General features: G+C 39.2%; 1 protein-coding gene across 1 annotated transcript in view; it reads left to right on the top strand.

The window, feature by feature from the left end:
• PRIM2 (DNA primase subunit 2) overlaps nt 1-19263 on the top strand; it is a gene marked incomplete at its 3' end in the record, with an annotated part of 212601 nt that extends 193338 nt beyond the window's left edge. The window contains exons 13-14 of the mRNA XM_079712747.1: nt 12521-12589; nt 19042-19263. Coding sequence (XP_079568873.1) covers nt 12521-12589; nt 19042-19263 — 291 coding nt within the window. The remainder of the gene's footprint in view (nt 1-12520; nt 12590-19041) is intronic.
• Between the last annotated feature and the right edge of the window lie 641 nt (nt 19264-19904).

Raw genomic sequence — 19904 nt, 5'->3', positions numbered from 1 at the left:
TTCTTTATTCTTCCTACTCTTCAGACTGGATGATCTCAACCAGTCTACTTCCAAGTTTGCTGATTCTTTTTTCCACCTGCTGAAATCAGCTACTTTTTCATTTTAGCTATAATTTTCAGCTCCAGAGTTTCTCTCTGGTTCTTTTTTATAGCTTTATTCTCTTTATTGCTATTTTCTCTCTGTTAAGACATCATTCTTCTTTCCTTTAGCTTTTTGTCTATGGTTTCTTTTAGCTCTTTGTGGGTATTTAAGACAACTGATTTAAAGTCTTTGTGTGATGAGTCTAATGTCTGTGCTTCCTTGGGACCAGTTTGTATTCATTTCTCCTGTGAATGGACCCTACTTTCTTGTTTCTTTCCAAGCTTTGTAGTAATTTCTAGAAAACTGGACATTTCAAATATTCCAAGTTGCTAACTCTGGAAGTCTGACTCTTTGTTGTGTGCCTGGTCTGGGCTGTCCACTAGCAGCCACTAGCTACATGCAGTGACGGTTTAGCACTTGAAATGTGGATGGTCCACACTGAGATGTGCTGAAGGCAGTGGTATATTGGTAAACCAGCTCTGGGGGAAAGAAGCCTTGACTTATGTCATTTGCTGATTTCTATTGTGTAAATACTCCTACTGGACTGATGTGAAACTACCAAAGTGATGTTACAAACCCTAACTTGGGAAGAGCTGTGCACAGTCCATTCTCACAAGCCAGTGGGGTCAGCTCCAGCACACCACCTGCCGTGAGTAGAAAATATATGCCAGGTTGCAAAGAATTACCATGAAAAAGCATTGTAAAATATCTTAGTATGATATTTTTACATTGATTACATGTTGAAATGACAGTAAACAATATTTATTTAAATAAGATGTTATTATTAAAATTAATTTTGTGTTTCTTTTTACCTTTTAAATTGTAGCTATAGAAAATTTTAAATTACAGATGTTACTCATATTTCCATTGCAGAGTATTGCTCTAAATAGTTGAGCCTATTGAGTATTACAGTGATTAGGTTCTATTTCCATATCATATTTTAATATTTGCTTCTAGCGTATAGTTGTGTTTGACCTATTACAGCCAATATTTACTTTTACATGTTGACCCATAAATGAGTAAAAATAAGCCTACTCATTTTTCAGGTATTTTATTAAATGATTCATTATTTACAAGTATATTTCTGTATGAATATTGTTTAAACTGTCTTTTTATTTTTCATTTTAGTGTTTTTTTAAGAGAGGAAGAAAAAGTGTTTTAGTTATTTACTCAGCATAACCACTAATGATTATTTTAAGAGCAAATCTAATTGGTGCTTCCCGAAAAATTAATAGTGATATTAAAACCTTGAAATATGTAAAAACGTATGGTCTTTATGCTTTTTGCGAGGTTGGTTAACCTCTCTTTTTCACAGTCCAAACATTCTCAAAAAATTAGTGACCATATTCAATCTAAAACTGGTAAATGCCTTTTAATGAAGAAATCTTTCAAAATGGACAGTTTAAAAGACTTAAAAGTAACACTATGTCAAGAGAATTTTATGGCAAAGATAAATCTCAATGACTCCTTACTCATTGTTCATATAAATCTAAACTACCTAAAGCTCCTGTGATTTTCCTAGGTGAGGAGTATGAAGAGTACTTATCAGTAGATGATGGTATCCGTTTGTCCATTACTTTATGAACAGCAACTGCTCTCAAGAGCAGCTTTTCTGTCTGTTTCATCTCCACAAGCATCTCTTCTCATTTATGAGAATTGCTGCACTTAGCTTTGCTTTTCTTGGTGATGTAGTTGAAAATGTGTACATTGTTCTTGGTAAATCTTAGAACAGCATTAAGGAAAAGATGGGAAGTTGAGCTTTAGAATTGGTGTCGGGAGGATATGGTTCCATTTTTGGCTTTATCATAAAAATCCCTGAATATCTAACTTGATTTCTGTGTATATCCTTCCTTTTCATTAGGCTGAAGATAAATGGTCATTTGAAGATTATTTAATATTGTCAAGGTGATTCAAAGAAGCATCACTTTGAAAGCCAAATAACATATGCCATTTGTTAGCCAAAGCCATGAAAGTTTACTTTCATTAAAATTGCATTAAAATGGAAAACATAGTCTTTATTAAAAGAAAATTCATCACTCTATTTATAGTTATGTATCTTTCTATAATTATTTTATTATTTATTCATTCATTTATTCATAAAAAAATTGCTGGTATCTATAGAGGAATTTCATTCAGTAGCATATGGTAACTGTCATTTATGATATTTATAATAAAATCTACCTGCCTATCTATGGACAAAAAACTATTCTCCCTACAAAAAACTATTCTCCCTAGCTTAGTTCTGTTTCATGATCAGTTTTATAGACTATTCTCTCAGAGGACCCTCCCCCACCTTTTTGTTTTAGAAAAGCAAACTTAAAGTATCCAGAAAGTTGAGTAATTAATCTTTTTTCATAAAGCAAATGTTTCAGTTTCTCAGTCTGCTTACCGTTAAGCCATTTCAGGGGACTTTCCTGGTGATCCAGTGGTTAAGACTCTGTGCTTCCAATATGGGGGCACGGGTACAATCCCTGGTCAGGGAACTAAGATCCCATGTGTGGTGCAGTGCGGCCAAAAAAAAAAAAAAAGCCATTTCAGACTTCTTGGTAGTGTTGACCATCAATTTACAATGTAGTTTTTGTTAGACGAAGTTTCTGTTTCTGAATTTATTTATTTATTTATTTATTTATATGTAAACATGTATAGTTATTTATTTCTCAATCTTCCAGTCCTTGGAAAAACCTCATTTGAGTGACAGATGTTAAGTTTCGTTTCTTTCTTCTAGTTTAGTTTCTGTTTTCAAGCAAATAGGCTACATCTCTTTTTATAGGTAAGATCTTTGAAAATAACTATTAAGTCAAGAATAAATCTTTTTCATCATTTCCTTAAAGATCATAGGACATAGTGATTCTGAATTGGCAAGCTCTTATATTAGGCAAAAAAATAGGATACCCGCCGCACAGTTGTGATTAGTGAGTAAACTGTGGGGTTGCGGTCTGGCCGCACTTCTGTCTGCCCCTCCCAGCAGACTTGACAGGATTCTCACTTGCCTTCCCCTCCCTCCGTCCTCTCCTCAGCATTCTCTTTCTCTCCCTCCCCTATTCCAAGTTCGCTTAGTTGTTTAGGTTCCCCTAAAGCTTAAATCCTTTAACCCAAATGTTGGAGGTATTTTTAATGATTCAAAACCTTTATTCAAATATAGTAAGTTAAAAGACAGTGGGACATTTTTAATATTAGGGTATCTATATTGTGGATAAAAATAAGGGAGTAATATGATTATTAAACTTGAGTGTTATATACCTTTCAGAAAGCCTCTCTTCTATTTAGAATTTAGCTGACTTGCAGGACATTTCAGGATTTATGAGGTATGACACACTTTTCTAACTGGAGAGGGTCACAGTTTTGATCAGATTTTCCCAGGCATCTCAAAGGCCTAAAAAATTGCTATAAGCATTCTTTTTCGCATGTGTTTGCATATATATGTGAAAAACAGATTTAGAGAGCTGGTAATTAAGTAAAATAACCAGAACAATATCTGATACAGACAGAGCAGGTGTATAAGTTGTTGTTATAGACCTATTCTTCCTCACCTGATTCCCATCCCTCTCCCTGCAAAAGCAAACAAACAAGCAAAACACAACTTGCACTTTGTCGGGGTCTGGTTCGCTGTGGTGGGGTTTGCATGCAGGACGTTTGCTGGGGAGTGCTCTCAGGGTCAGCACCTGTCAGGGAAGGAGCAGGCAGGACAGAGCAGAAGGGGACGTGGTCTCTAGCTGGTCCCACAGGGTGCTCTGAGGTGAGATGACCCTGCGACTGGCCCTTGATAGGAGCGTGCTGTGTCGTCGGCTGGTCGTTGGGTCAGGCCACTCTGGGGAAGATGGCTTTCCCCAGCCGACGAGACTGCTGCCAGCTCTCAGTCGTCAGCACTCTCTGAGCCTGGAGACAGTGTGCCCTGGTCCTGAGGAGTGGGCGGTGTCCTTGGTACTCGGCCTCTGGGGAGAGCGAGTGCAGCACCAGATGCTCAAGCCGGAAGTCAGGACAACATCCACGACCACTCCCAGGGCTCTTGAGTCTGTCCCTTCTGCTCTGCTCTCTTCCCATTGTCCACAGTCCCTCTTCCCCCCGAAAGTCCTTCACACTGATGCCAGGTCATCTTTCTAATATACTTTACATTCTTCCCATCCCCAAGCATCTTGCTTGGAGTTTCTGTGCCTCCTTTTCATGTCGTCCCTGTGTCTGGGTTGCCCTGACCCTTTCTTTATCTTCATCGTTGTGATTCAGTATTACCACTTGGTTCCATTCTCCCCTGAAACTCATATTGAGTCCTTTCCCCTCCCCTTCTTCTTTTTTTTTTTTTTTTTTTGCGCTACTCGGGCCTCTCACTGTTGTGGCCTCTCCCATTGCTCCGGACGCGCAGGCTCAGCAGCCATGGCTCACGTGCCCAGCCGCTCCGCGGCATGTGGGATCTTCCCAGACCGGGGCATGAACCCGCTTTCCCTGCATTGGCAGGCAGACTCCCAACCACTGTGCCACCAGGGAAGCCCTCCCCTCCCCTTCTTATAATATCCTGTGTTCTCCTGTATCAGGTCAACACCTGTTTTGTACTGTTTGTTCCCTTGTCTGTCCTCCCCTCCAGACTGTCTTTGTAGCCTTATCCTCCTCGAGGACATAAATGGTATCTTTCATCTCTATAAACCCAATCCTGGAGTCCCTTCAAGGGGCTAAGTGAATGTGGGCTGCATGGATGGAGTGAGAGAGTGACCGACTGACTCGGTCATAGTCTGAAAGCTCGTCTGAGAGGTGCGGGCAGGGGCTGTTGTGTACACAGACCAGGATGTTTTCCTGTTTGTGTAAACTATACACAGTGATGGCAGATTTCTACATTTGGATTCCAGTTAATTTGATGGAGTGGTGTCGCTCTCTTCTCCAAAGTGTCCTCAGATATGACTGGAGAAACCTCTCAAGCCCTTTTAAAGCCTGTGGAAGAACTAAATTAAGTTAGTAATTTTTTTCCTGTGGTGCTACACCAATAAAAAAAAAGAGAGAGAAATGGAAATCAACTGTCTAATTGCAAAGGCTCTGGTAAAAGTGCTCTAAGATGGATTCAAACAGAAGGAAGTTTCTTTGGGGAGGAAAAACATTTATTTTATGGCTCAATAAACATTTCCCGAGCACCGTCCATGTTGCTGAGTTTTCCGTATGTTCAAGTCTGGAAACAGAAAGATTTAAGAAGCTGTGTTAGAGCTTTTAGTCGAGTGGCATTACAAGACATAATTAACTATAATGAAGTAGGAGAAGTGCTTTAAATAATTATTCTGAATGCTAGTTGAAGAGCCAGAGGGGTAAGATCTGCTGAGGAGGGAGGAGTGACATCAGGGATTGCTTCACGTAGGAAGTGACATTTGCATTGGGTGTGAAGGTAGGGTAGGAGTTCCCCACTGGAGGGAAGTCAGGCTTATTAGGCCGAAGAGGGGAGCATCCATTCAGTATCAGCAAATGTGATCGGGTGTGACTGTATTCCAGTTACCATTCAGGACCCTGGGAATATAGTGATGAATTAATAGCAAGGCCCCTCCTCCTCAGAGGTGATACTCCAGTGGAGGAGACAGACAGTAAAGAAATTCAGTGTGGTGAGAGAAGGCTAGACAGGAGAAGGGCTAGAGTGAGACTCAGGGGAGGTGAGCACATTCAGATAAGGTGCCAGGGCATGTTCTGAGGAGCCCTAGTCCTGTGAGATCTATGAAAACAGGTTCTGGGGACAGACTAGTTGAGAAACACCACCCTGGTAAGTCCTGTCCTGAAGAAACTTAGACAATTCTGGACTAAACCAAATCAAACAGTGCATTAGACAAGGAAATCCTGTGCGTCATCACTGGACTTTTGTGAGCTAAAATTCTGAAGCATACACCCTGGGAGAAGCTGGACTGGAGTGTGAGGACCCAGGGGCCAGGTGGGCAGGAGGGGCCTGGGTGGGGGCGGGGGCGGGAGTGTGGCCTGATGGTCCGTGGCCTTTTGAACCACGATGAGGAGTCTGGGAGCCAGCAATGCCAGGGTTAGATCTGGGTTTTAGGGAAGTTAGTTACTATGGTGGCAGTTCAGAAGCTGTCTTGAATGAGGGATAAATCAAGAAGCTTTGCAATAAAAAGGGATTGATCAGGGCCTGAACAATGGAGAGGAAAAGATTAATTTTAAAGACCTTTGGAGGTAGAATCAGTTTATTTAGATAACTATGTTTATAGGCAATGAAGAGTGACTCAAAAATTCTTGGCACATAATGTTTTAAACAAAGGAAAACACATCTTCATGAGTGAGAAACTTGCCCCTGACCCCCCAGTAGGTGAAGGTCACAGCAGAGTTGTAAGTTTTGTGGGAAAAGGAAAACATATCTTCATGAGTGGGAAACTTGCCCCTGACCCCCCAGTAGGTGAAGGTCACAGCAGAGTTGTAAGTTTTGTGGGAGAAACAGGGGCCGAGTAATAAGATCAAAAGTGTTCCAGACTCTACATCGCAACTGTGTTTTCTCTCACCTTGGAAATGAAGATTAGAAATGGAGTGGGAAAATATCAGCAAATATCTCCTCTTGAAAGGTTGATTTGTTAGGAAGAAGCAAGCTTGTTATCACTTTTAAATAAAACAGAACGTGACCTTGAGTTAGAGACAGCTGAGCTGCGTGTCTGGTTGGTAAGGTCAGCGTCTCCTCCCTGCAGCCCAGGATGGGCAGGTGGCTGCATTCTGCCGCCAGAAAACCATCTGGACCTCATGGCAGGTGCTGAAGCAAAGGCGGAGAGGACATCTCGGTGGCCGAGAGTATGAGCATCAGAAGGGAGAAGGAATGGTGGCTCTAAGTTATAAAATGTTATCTATATTTCTATTTTCATATACGTATATATGTGTGTGTATAAGTATAAATATAACATTTCCCACCAGTACTTTGTATCGCATATGTTTGTCAACGGCTGTGATCTATCACCAATCAAATGAGAAAACTGTGGCCTTATTTGCTCTTTGCCCCTCCCCTGCAAGGATATCTTGGTTATTAGCCACTTAATTGGGATTCAGAACCAAACAGTAATTTGCCTTGAGGATGAAATAGTCGATAAAATGTAATTAATGGTTTTACCAAACTTAGGAAATACAAATATGATGAACGTTTTCTTGTAAAGATGACAAACTGCATTGTTAAAAAAAACAAAAGAAAAACTATCTAATATTCTTCTTGATGGACTTTAATCAGCTGATAAGTAGTTTAAGATATAGAGAGAAAAAAGTTAAAGAATATGAGTTACCAAAATAGAGCAGTTTGATATCACTATTCCTCTTAATTTTTCTTAGCCTTTTGACTACTCATGTATTAGAACAGTTGTTAAGCTTCACATTTTGTACTTTAGCCTGGAAATATTGGCATTAAAAACCAAACTCAAGTTGCCATTTGAGCAATATTCTTAGACCTTCATTGGAATTTTTCTTTAAATAATAATCTTTTGTTTTCAAATAAGGCTTTATTTGATAAGATTCTTCAGATTGTCTAATTATATTTTTCTAAGGCCTAATTAGGAAACTTCTAGCCTATACATCAGAATTGGCACTTGATTTGGTTTCCTCCTTAAAGAACTGTTAGTTTGGTATTAATGCTGGTTCACGAGGAAACCATGGTGTGCTGTGGCTCTTCCAGAAGGACTGTGGGGGCTGGAGGGGGGTTGTGTCCTTTCTGGGTGAGCACAGCTGCAGGCTGTGGGCTGCGTGGTGACATCTATGGGCCATGCAGAGAGTGGCTCTGTCTCACTGACCACATTTCTTGGGCTTTCTACACTTTCCTCCCACCTGCTTCTTTCACCTTCCTATTTATCTTCTCTTATCTCTGTATATTCCTTCTTCTTGTAGAGTTTTCCACTCTGTGTATATGTGTTTGTCTCTCCGGTTCTCTTTCGAACCCTCCCTTTGGCCAGTCTTGCCTCTGAGCCCCCAGCCTTGGGGAGCTGGCCCTTCAGGACCTCTGCTGGCAAGACAAACACTGTCCAAAAGCACTACTGCCTATTTCCTCATTCTGGCTTTTCTACAAAATGTTTTTTCTTAAAAAAATTTTAATGTCATATTCAACATATGACTAACACATAAAATATATGTAAACACGCACATTATGAACTAACTAGCTATGCACCCCTGCCCTCCAAGCAAAGCGTATTTTAAAAAACATGGTTAAGTAGGTAAGTTCAACATTGATACGTCGTAAAATATTACCACATCCAGTATTTCTTCATTCTTGAGAAAACATAAAAGAAAAATTTCAGCTTCAAAGAAAAGCATACCACTTCTGGTTGAACCTAACATCTCTTCAAGCTCACAGTCGTCTGGCTATGAGTCAGGCATATCTGTCCACAGCTCAGGGACACGGACTCTTCTGTTAAAACTTAGCACTTTAAAAAAAGGTCACTTGAATTATGACTACACAAAAAATTTAAATTCTGAATGAGACCAACTCTTCCTAAGACCCTGAATTTCAGGAAGGAAGGATGGCTTAGTGAGCACAGCTGTCATGCGTTTCAGACATTGCTGTAGACCTCTCCCTGGTCAGCCCGGCCAAGTTGGCAGTCAGCCTTCTCAGTGTCTCTGAGTTCTTCCAGTGCTGTTTAGACATATCGCAGAGAATTGAAGCTTTGACTCCAAGTTCCGTTACACAGCCCTCTGGACATCTGTCCCTCTTGGCTTTTGGTGTTTCATTGCCACATTTCGGTTTTTGCTCCTGTTTGACGAACTACATTTTAGTGTCTTGCTCACACCCCACTTCTCCTTTCCCTTCCTGTTGATTGTTAGCTTTGTCTTTCCTGCCCTGGAGTCACCCAACCATCAGCACGTGGCACCAGCACCATCCTCAAAATAGACGTACCTGTGGGATATCTTAATACAGTGTTTGCCAGGGGTGTTTGTATCAGAAAATTTAAGAAGAGAAGGTGCAGGGGTGGTCTGCAGTTGTGCTGTGTGCAGACAGCAGAGCAGCAGACTCACCTGTGCAAAGGCTGAAGTCAGCAGGGGTTGGGTGCTGACTCCAGGGAGCTTGAGGCCTCACACTCTTACTCATCACGTTGCCTAGCGACTAGTAAGCGGTATTTGTGGTGTTTTACATTTATTTTACATGCTAGTTCCTACTGATATGTGGGCATCTTACTGCATTTTATTTAGGAAGTCAGTTGGGGTGGGGAGAGGGTTCTTTACTCCAGAACATGGGGGGACAGGCCCTTGTGGAGTGTTTTCACATAGAACAGCTGTTTTTCAAAAACAGCCCATGGCCACAAAGTGGGAAATGCTTCTATCTCTAATTGCACCCCTTCTCCCCACAACGACTGTCAGCACCTGGTCCAGGCCCCCTTGTCTGTCCCCCTAGACTCTTGCAGTGGATGAGCTCACTCTCCACCCCTCCCCCAGCACAGCAGGCAGAACATCCTGTGAAAATGTGAGTCGTCCGCTTCACTCCAGTGCTTAGAGCACTGCAGCAGCTCCCTGTTCCACTCAGGAAAACCAAACCTCATTCAGTGTCCAAGACCCTTCCTTGTTTTTCCTGTATCTCTTTAATGTAGATCATAATGGGAAACTAAAGTATATATTTTTATTTGTTGTTGGACTTCTTTTTAGTAATATTTCGCATTTTCTATCTTTATTTTATTTATTTTTAAAATTTTATTTATTTTATTTATTTTTGGCTGCATTGGGTCTTCATTGTTGTACGCCGGCTTTCTCTAGTTGCGGTGAGCGGGGGCTACTCTTCGTTGCAGTGCGTGGGCTTCTCATTGCGGTGGCTTCTCTTGTTGCGGAGCACGGCCTATAGGCGTGCGGGCTTCAGTAGTTTTGGCACATGGGCTCAGTAGTTGTGGCTCACGGGCTCTAGAGTGCAGGCTCAGTATTTGTGGCACACGGGCTTAGTTGCTCCACAGCATGTGGGATCTTCCCGGAACAGGGCTCAAACCCATGTCCCCTGCATTGGCAGGTGGATTCTTAACCACTGTGCCACCAGGGAAGTTCTGTCTTAATTTAAAACATGTAAGTTTTTTAAGGAAAAACTCTCTTAAGGAAAACAAGATCATTCAGTTGCATATGATTTTTCAGTTTTTAATTCTTCTGCAGTTAAATGGCCTACACTAGACAGACACACTCCCCTATTTTAAGAGGGTATATTTTTTCATCTGAGAAATGAAGACAGTCCCTACCAGTAATACCCAGTCACCTCAGAGCAGTCTTTCTCTCACGTTTCTCCTTTTGGCTCACTTACTGTCTCCCTGACCTGTTAGTTGCTATCTTTCTTCTTCCCTCTCTCTTCTCCTTGTCACTCAATTTATCTTCCTCTGAACAGCTTTCCTAGCCAGTGAAAAACACCCTGTTGCCTCCTATCCCCATTACACCTCTACATCTGTGCAGAATCTTTCATCCACTCAAATGTGCTGCAACATGATAGGTGAAGTTGTTTAAGGATAGATAGGCAAATGATTTATTTATGAATTTGCAAGCAAACTTCAAATAAAAATTCTTCCTAGAAAGATGAAGAAAAATGTCAGAGGAAAAGTGAATGATTTTCCTTAAGGAAGAGCCTAGTCTCTGGAGTGGAGTAGGATGGGGTAGAGAGGGGATTGTTGTGTGATTAATCTAAATTTAATTTTTTGATGGAACCTAAAATTTCAAGATACATCAGCTTTTCTCACATTCTGTGGCTTCTCTGTCAATTTCCCATAATAACTTTTGTGTATGTGTATGTCACCCAACTAGGTATTTTTATTAGTATGGTTCTTATAAGTATTTCTTTATAGCATGTTTCCCAAACATATATATTAGATTGTTATATATAATGTTACATATTTATTTTGCAAGGAAGATATCTAAATATACCATATATATGTATATATATAAACAAGAAATGTATATACACAGAATAAGATGTTAGATTCATTGTTTTGTTTTTAAATAAAGGGAGTTTATTACATACCATACAGTTGGGATTTTTGTCTATTTCTGTGAATTCATTTTCTCTTCAGGTAATTTATGGCATCATTTAAACTTAAGTTTATGTTTGAAGTCCTTGCTTCTCCAAAATTGTAATTCATAGATATTCATACCTTGGTATCACTGATGTTTGCCAGTACTCAACTGCAAGTTTATCTCAGCACAGTTTGAATTATCTATGTGTAAAAACATAGGCGAATATGAGCTCAGAATGTTAGAATTACTTTAAAAACTTTTTGACTTTCTTCATTTTAAAAGTTTATAGTCATTCATTTAAAACTGATTTATTTTTCACTTTTGCTCTAATAATTCAAGAATAGTAGACAGTTCAAATAGGCAGACAGGCAGAATCCTGGGTGCTGTGATTGGTTGGCATTTACACAGGTCTTTCATGTAGGATTTAATAAAAGGTGACCTGAAATTTAGAAATGTAATCTATAAGACAGTCAGAGAGAAACAGTTCTTTTAAGCATACTCTTGTCAGTATAATGTGATGCCCATTCTGCACTGTAATTTTTTGTATGTATCTGTTAAAAGATGTAAGCAATATTCAATAATGAGGATAGCAAGAATTTGAGACTTCATGTACATTTCTTTTTGTCATAGGAAGGTCAGCCTTTTGAAAAGGGATAGAAATTAACATTTCTCCAGAATTATTTTTTCCTTCATTTGAGGCTGTCTGTTAATTTCAGCATTTTACTGTGTTTTATCAACAGGCCAAATATATATTCTATTTATTTGTCAGGGGAGGTGATAAAGGTGATAAAACTTTACGAATTTCAACTGTAATTGCAGTCTGCTGATAAGGATGGAGTTTGTGCCATTCTGAAGAGATTACATGAAGTAGAATTGGAAAGCAAATTGTCTTTACAAAAGATAGGGTGATGTTCCTAATAGGTGGTCAGAATAGACTATTTACTCTCACATTCTGCTGAGCTTTACTAGAAATAACTTCATTTCAAAAAAGAACAAATCTGATTGAAGGCAAAAGCATTCCCTCTCCACAGGTACTCATCCAAAAGGTTTACATAAATTTTTCTGATGGGCACACACCTGTATTTTATGCTGTATCTGTACAAACTGGTAATGTGGAAAATAAAAATCTAAATAGTATACTTGATTGCTTCATGCACCAACCATTTAGATTACTAGATTTATATCTACAGTTTTGGAAGAGATGTTGCAATATGATATTCTGACAATAACTGTTGAAGCCATAATACTAGGATCTGTTTTCATCTTGTTGTCAAGGTAAAGTTGCTGAAATTCACATTTGGTAGGTCAGCAAGATCACTTACTATCTCTTGTCATCAGTGGTTTAATGCCAACCTAAACAGCTACTGTATGATGTCAAAATTATCACAGTGTCCAGGCTGCAGGGGTACAGCGTGCTACCTGATTTAATGCATTTCCTGTCTGGAATGAAGATTATGAAAAGGCTGGCAACCAGGAGCTACAGTGGTTTAGAAACTTAATTTCTAATTTTTCTTTCTCTTTTTTCCCTTCATTTTAGATTTTGGATTTAGTAAAAGGGACACATTACCAGGTAGCCTGTCAGAAGTTCTTCGAGATGACACATAATGTAAGTAAATTTTTCAACTTTATAACCTGATCCTTTGTATTTTGTTACTCTGTGTTTCATTCAGGATTTTTTGCTGTAGCAGTAGAAACCACTCCAGCTGTTTTCAGTGGAAAGGGAATTATTACACGGTATGAGGTTGCTTATAGAATTTATAGAAGGGCCAGGGAATTAAGCTTGGATGCTACAGAGCCAGGAATATTGTAACTAAGAGAAGCTACATCCTGAGAAAATCTTGCTATGGCTGCCACCCACCACTCCACTTCTAGGGATAAAACCAAGCGTTGGCAAACTTTCTGTGAAGGGCCAGGTCGTGAAAGTTTGAAGCTTTGTGGTCCATGTGTTCCCTGTCACAGCTGCTTCCATATGCTGCTCTCATGCTAAAGCAGCCCAGACGGTGTGTGAAGGCGCGGGCATGCTTCTGTCCCAGTAGAACTTTATTTACAAGAGCAAATTCTGGGCTGGACTGGACCCACAGGCCTTAGGTAACCACTTCTCAGAGTAGGTCTGGAACACTGGCTTCAGCTATCCAGAAGAACCAAAGGCTTTTGCCATCTTTCTTGTAGAAAACTGGATGCTTTTACTTGTGGTTGCCAACTCACGTTACCCTGATCTAGTTCCCAAGTCTTGTGTTTATCTGCATGGCGACCTAGGTTACACAGTGGACCCCTAGCTGCAAGAGAGTCAGGGAAACGTGTTTGGTTGTTTTCTTGCCAGCCTCCTATACAAAAGGCCTGCTAGTAGGTCCTGAGAGGTGTAAAATATAGGTCACAAACTCAGAGGCCTGCAGGGTCAGGCAGATAACCCAAAAAAGTGAAACTGCCTGAGATGAACACCACTGAAGAAGTCATGCTGTTAGAGACGTTCACATTGACAAGTTTTAAGGCCGTGTGCAGGCCAACAGCACATCTGCAGGTCGACTTAGCTCACAGACCCCCAGTTTGCAAGTACTGTTCCTTTTCATAGCTTCCTAACCTAGGAAAGACAGCCAAGAATGCACCAGAGGTCCATGCACCTCTTGAAACATTTTTTTCTCTAAGTACATATGTGCATTTTTGGAGTCGAGCATTTATCAGGTTTCAAAGGGATTCGTGACCTTCCCCAAAAAGATGCTGCATGTATTGAGTTCATCATCAGCTACCACGATGTGCTAAGTTTTTTTTTTTTTTTTGGCCTCGCTGCACAGCATGTGGGGTCTTAGTTCCCTGACCAGGGATCGAAGCTGTGCCCCCTGCATTGGAAGCACAGAGTCTTAACCACTGGACTGCCAGGGAAGTCCCTACAATATGCTAAGTCTTATAATCACTTTTATGTTTTCTAGTTTTCATGAAATAACTTTTCTTTCGTGGTTATATAATTGCAGAATTTCTTACATATTTCATAGCAAAAATATAACATCACTGATAATAATGAAAATAATAATGGTAATATCAGCCAACACCTACAGAACCCTTCACATGTGCCAGGCCCAGCAGTTAGTGCTCTGGACACACTGGCTCCTTTGATCCACACTGCAGACCACAGCTGGGCACGATTTGCATCCCCATCATGACAAAGCTTAGAGAGGCTGAGAGCCTAAGGTCCTAAGGAGTGGAGCTTAAATTTGAACCAGGCTGTCGAAGACCTCATCTAGAGCTCATCATCTAACCCTGACTGCTGTTCTGTAAAACCTGGGACTGTATTTGTAATAACAGCTGCGGAGGCCATTAGTATATTCCTGTCTAGATTCATGATGCAGCCTTCATAGTTTATGGTAAAAAATAAACAGGCCTAGTGATTCTGCATGATACCCTAGGGACCACAGCTGGTTAGTGGGAGGTCTGGAGCCAGACCCCTGGTCTGCTCTGGGCTGTGGGTCCAGTCCTCTTACTATTACACCTAACTGTTGAAAGTAGTGTTTTTATTTAAAAACATAAAAATTTTATTTTCACACAGTTGAAAGGACTAAACATCAATATAGTAGTAACAACAACAAATTCTCATCAGTTTTGTCAGAATAGGAATCTCAACAGATAAGCCACATCTCTTTGGTATTTTCAGCATCATCTTTGCAAACTCTTTCCCTTGTAGACTGTATTCTTTAATTTGCTTGCTCAGCTTGAGAGTTTTAATTTAATATATGTTCTTAATTATTTGTGGACCCTTTTAATTAAGAAGCCTTAGAACTTTAACAAATTGAGGTCTATTATTCAACCTCTTTCCTTTTTTTAAGAGAAGATACGAAAATTAGATTTAAACACTGAGTTTGTGACATCACTAAAAAGTAAGAAGTGCTTTTTTATTTCTCAAATCGGCTTTTGTAGCATCTCTCCTATTGATTATTCCTGCAAGAGTATTACTACTATAGCCAATTTTTAAAACTTGCCTTAGATTAATGAAGATATTAAAAAGACATATGTCTAAATCCTCCCACATATAGAAGTAGTCTACTTTAAGCCACATATAAATCAAGGGAATAAAAAGGCTGTTTGCATCCACTAGATGTCTCACTATAGATTTTTTGTTGTGAATATCTCTCTTTGCTTATTAGTTTTTCTAATTTAAAAATAGAATATTTTTATTTCATGTTTCTGCCATTCTCCTCCCCCTCCCCCCCAAAAAAACCCTCCTTTGTTTATTTTCTTGAGGCCTCTGTGATTAAACTCACTTTAATGAAAGTTTTGAAAATGAACCAGTTAACTGATAACATTTACAGCAGTGCTGCAATGGTTCCATATGGCTTTTTTGGTAAGACCAGCTGCCTCATTATAAGCTGTCATTGCAAACCTCTTGATTAAAACCCAAACATCCCATAGGTAAAACAGTATTGCTTCCAGTCCTTCAAAATCCACATTTTCTGTGGCAGAAATATGAGACCTATGTTCGTGTGAAGGTCATTGTGTGCAGAACATGCTCATTCCAAGCTCATGTTTGAGAGAGATTCACTTAGTAGATATCAAAATCTGGCCTGCTTGAAATCTGTTTTCCTCAGTATTTTTAGGGAACAATGTTTTATGTTGAAGTGAATTTTATTTTTCTTTTGGAATACTCCATTTGTAAATGAAAACACTAGGCCTTGTGTAGATTAAACTCTGGATTTTAATTGAAAATAGTTTCTTTAGAAATAGATCTCTTTAAGCGCTGAGTCATTCTGAATACTTATTTTGCAAATAGCTGAGCATAATTCTCTTTTCACCATAGAAATCTCTACAAAAATCTTGTTAAAATCTATCACACATTTTCCTGCAATCTTAAATGGTATATACCAAGTGCATTTAAGCTTTGTAATCATCACTCAGGATCATTGTGGAGATCAGTTAAAACCCTGGGCCGGGAGCCCCACCATCTCTCATACGGGTCACTCACTGCAGTGCCTTCCTGACTCCTTTACCAGCAGCTGCACACATGCACCCGCCCAGTTCTTTCTCCTCCACACAGCTGCTAGGGTGATCTTTAAAACAGAAAAAGCTGATCATTTCAGTAACCTGCTTTTAAAAAAAACTTTAAAAGCCTTCCCCGTCGCTCTTCAGGTGAAATCCAAAATTTATAATGTAGCCTATAAAGGGCTCCATCCCACTTCTTTCTTCTACCAGTCTTGTTTTAGCTCTTTATGGTACTTTGGGACTTCCAAGATAACAGGACAGAATGAAGATGCATCACAGAATTTCCCTCTCCCAGTATTTAACAAAATGTACAAAACATAATAAAAAAATCATCAACCACAAAGAAAAAACATCACCCATAGCAACCAAACAAGAAAAAAGGCAAGGAAAGAAACAAGATTCATAGCAGACAAAATTGTGAAAATTCTCACTTAGTATTTCCAAATCTAGAATGAAGCAAACTGAATATTCCTTTTTTTTTTTTTTTTTTAATGAGGAGTAAAGGAAAGAGCTGCTGACTTTGAAGCAATAATAAGTGAAATGTGGGATTTAGATGTGGGTAAATCTCTTTCTCTATTCTTTTTACTAATTAATTTAAAAGTAAAATCTATTTTCATTCTATTTGGTTTATGCTTCTCCCCTTCCTCCCTAAAAATCCCTAATTTTATTTTCCTGAGAAAAATGAAAGATAACTTCCTTCAGGCAAAAATAAAAGTGAAAGAAGGAAAACACTCAAAAGAAAGAACCCATCCTAGAAGAAATACAATCCAGTAAACAGAAGGAAACTCTTCATAAGTTCATCATGCTACCAGGCATCTTAATAGATGTTTGGTAAAATGAGCTTACTTAACAAAATGAGTTAAGAAAGGGTGATTGCAGACCTAAGAGAGAAATTGAGAAACATGACATCATACAGAACCATGGTTACAGGCCCTCATTTCAAGACCCTTGGCATTGTTGTAGTTGGTTAATAAAAGTATTAATTAAAATGGGCAGTCATAAAAAATATGTATTTTTTAAACATTACATTTTAAAGGTAAAACATTTGAATGCCATTTGTTTACTAATCTTTTGATATCAGGGCAGGGTCTTTTGTTTGAATGTAGGTTTGGGATTGGAATTTGAATGAAATCATTTTTTTTCAAAAACCATATGCATAATACACCATCACCAGTTTCCAGTTTTGGTTTCTTTAAAGTGGAAAAGGAACTTAATTATAATACAAAGCAATCTGATCTTTCTCCCTATCTTTTGGGAAGTTCGGGTTTTTTTTTTTTTTTTTTTTTTTTAAGTAACTTGGCTTTCTTGAGTCTTTCCAAGCATTTAATTTAGATTTCATAGAACCAACAACTCTTTCTTTTTACACTCATATTTATTTGGTTTTCCTCATAGCAACCCTATGACATAGCTGCTATTATTACCTCCATTTCATCGGGGAGGAAACTGAGGCTTAGTATAAAGATTACCATATTTCATTTTGTCCACACTGAAATCTAATCATTCACTTTAATCCACAGAGTCATCTTCTGTGATAGATATATTGACATTTTTAACAACTTGAAGCAATGTGTAGAAAATATCCGATATGTAATTAAGTATCACAAAAGGTGCTAGCTTCTTTTTGCATGAAATGACACCACTGTGTTTTTTAGAATCTTTATAGACAAGTTTATCTCTAGAAATAATATTTATAATGATATGATTGTAAGTTTGTTTGACTTTCCATAAAACCTCTTAAAACAGATTTCAGAGTAACTAAGTGATCTAAAGGCCTGAATTCTAATTCAGACAGATCCATTTACTAGTGCTCTATGACTTTGCCTAAACCATGTAAATCTCTTTGGGTCTCAGTTTCCTAGTCTGTACATGGAGAAGATTCAGTTTGAAGTATTCCCTACATCTTTCCAATCTCCAATATTCTCTATTTATGAAAAACATAAAGTCTTCTGATTGAAATGTGCTAGGCAATAAACTTACTTTTCATGGAACACTTTGTAAAATGCAAACTTTATATTGAATCTCCCAGTTTTTTAATGAATTGGATGAAAAACAATATAATAAAGAAGTTCACAAATGACTCCATTGTTAATAAAAATCCTAGATAAAACATTCAGGAAACATTTTGAAATTAAGCAGCAAAGTAGCAGGTAAAAAATTGTTCTTAGTGATCTGGGTAGTAAGTCTTAAACCAGTGTGTACACTATCAATCTGCTATACACTGAATTATTATAAAAATATTGGTCCAACATGTATCAACAAGTGACTAAAGAGAATCAGAGAATCCTGAGGTTCTGAAGTAAGTCTTAGAAAAGACCTTGTTTCTGTTTATGGGTCCAGCTGTTAAGAAGGTTCATCCTGAACTGTGACGGTAACTTTTAACTCCCTGCTAATCCATTTTAATCTACCATAAGATTACACATATCTTTAATCGCATCACTCCCCTTCTTAAGGAATTTTAGTGACTCTGTGATGCCTACAAAATTAGGTCTAGGCTACTTACCCTGGTTGTCAAGGCTCTCCGTGGTCTGGCCCCAGCCTGTCTTTCCAACCTTATTTCCTGTTACCCCCTTTCTGTGCCTTTCACAGCAGCCCACCTGCACTACCTGCTTTCCCAGACATTCCTCTTCACCCTGCCCCTGGGGTCCTGCTGCTTGATTCACCCTGGACCTCATTATCCCAGCTTTTCACTCTCTCATCTTTCCAAACCCAACTCATCTGGAAAGATCCTCCCTCCTTTTTTCGTGTTTTTCTTTTTTTTTTTTTTTTAACAAATATTTATTGGCCAACAAGATGCCAGGCATTGCTTGGATGTGCCTTTGAGCCGTCTGAGGTGGCAGGTAGGAGTTGGGTGGGGAAGCAGAGCCAAGTGCAAGGGGTCTGGGCTGGACGTAGAGTGCAAGATTCGTCACTGTCAGGCGGTGGCTGAAACTCCCTGTGAGTGAAATCATGTAAGCAGTGGTTTGAGTGTTTTGAACGAGAATCTGTGTTTCGTGTATTGAGTAGGTTTTGAATGAGGTCTGGGCGGTTCTTGATGTCCCTTTATTTGTACTTTTGTTACGTATTAATGTGATACACATTTGCTTGCCTGTACAGGTAGATGATTGTGGCTTTTCTTTGAGTCATCCAAACCAGTTCTTTTTTGAGAGCCAACGGATCCTCAGTGGAGGTAAAGACATCAAGAAGGAATCCATCCAACCAGAAACGCCCCAACCCAAACCGAGTGTCCAGAGAAGCAAGGATGCGTCATCTGCTCTGGCCTCACTCAACTCCTCTCTGGAAATGGATCTGGAGGGACTGGAGGAGTTGCTTCAATGAACAATTCCTGGGCAGTTGGTAGCCTGTCTTCCTCACTAGTTTTTATTTCCTACTTTACGATTTTATCTTTTTCTTTTTTGTCTGCCTTCTGCCTCCACCCAACCCCCTTCCATCCATCCGCATGTGCACGCGCTTCGCAGGAAGGCTGCCTTGCAGGTAAAAACAAAGACCTCTGGTATATTTTGCTGTGACAAAAGAGAAGAGGAAGAATTTCTTTTGAAATCTAACGCTTGAATGGTGTGATTTAAGTCCCGTTTTAGGAGATAAAACAGCTTTCTGGACTGGTTACAGTCCCCTAGAAACAGTACGACTAAGAACAGCTTTTATTTTAACGCTTACCACTGTAATGTTGACCCAGGCCTTTTCTAGACCATTTTTGTTAATAAATATCAAAATGTGTAATGAGTGTGTCTGCGTGTAATTGTGAGTCATATTATGCCGTAACAGAGGAGATATTACCTCAGTTTTTAAAGTGGTATTTGGGAATATGCAAGGTATTGCCAAATCACCCGTGAAGATTTTAAACTGTTTTTCATTTTTCTCTTGAGTTGGTCATTTGAGGTTATTCCACATCAGCAAGGAGAACTTTTACCCGTTTGAGTGGTAGCAAACTTTACTGAAGTGAGTTGTGACTCAGGAAT

The sequence above is a fragment of the Hyperoodon ampullatus genome, assembly GCF_949752795.1.
Source record: "Hyperoodon ampullatus genome assembly, chromosome: 10".
NCBI classification, from domain to species: domain Eukaryota; kingdom Metazoa; phylum Chordata; class Mammalia; order Artiodactyla; family Ziphiidae; genus Hyperoodon; species Hyperoodon ampullatus.
This window is presented reverse-complemented; position numbering and strand designations above follow the sequence as displayed.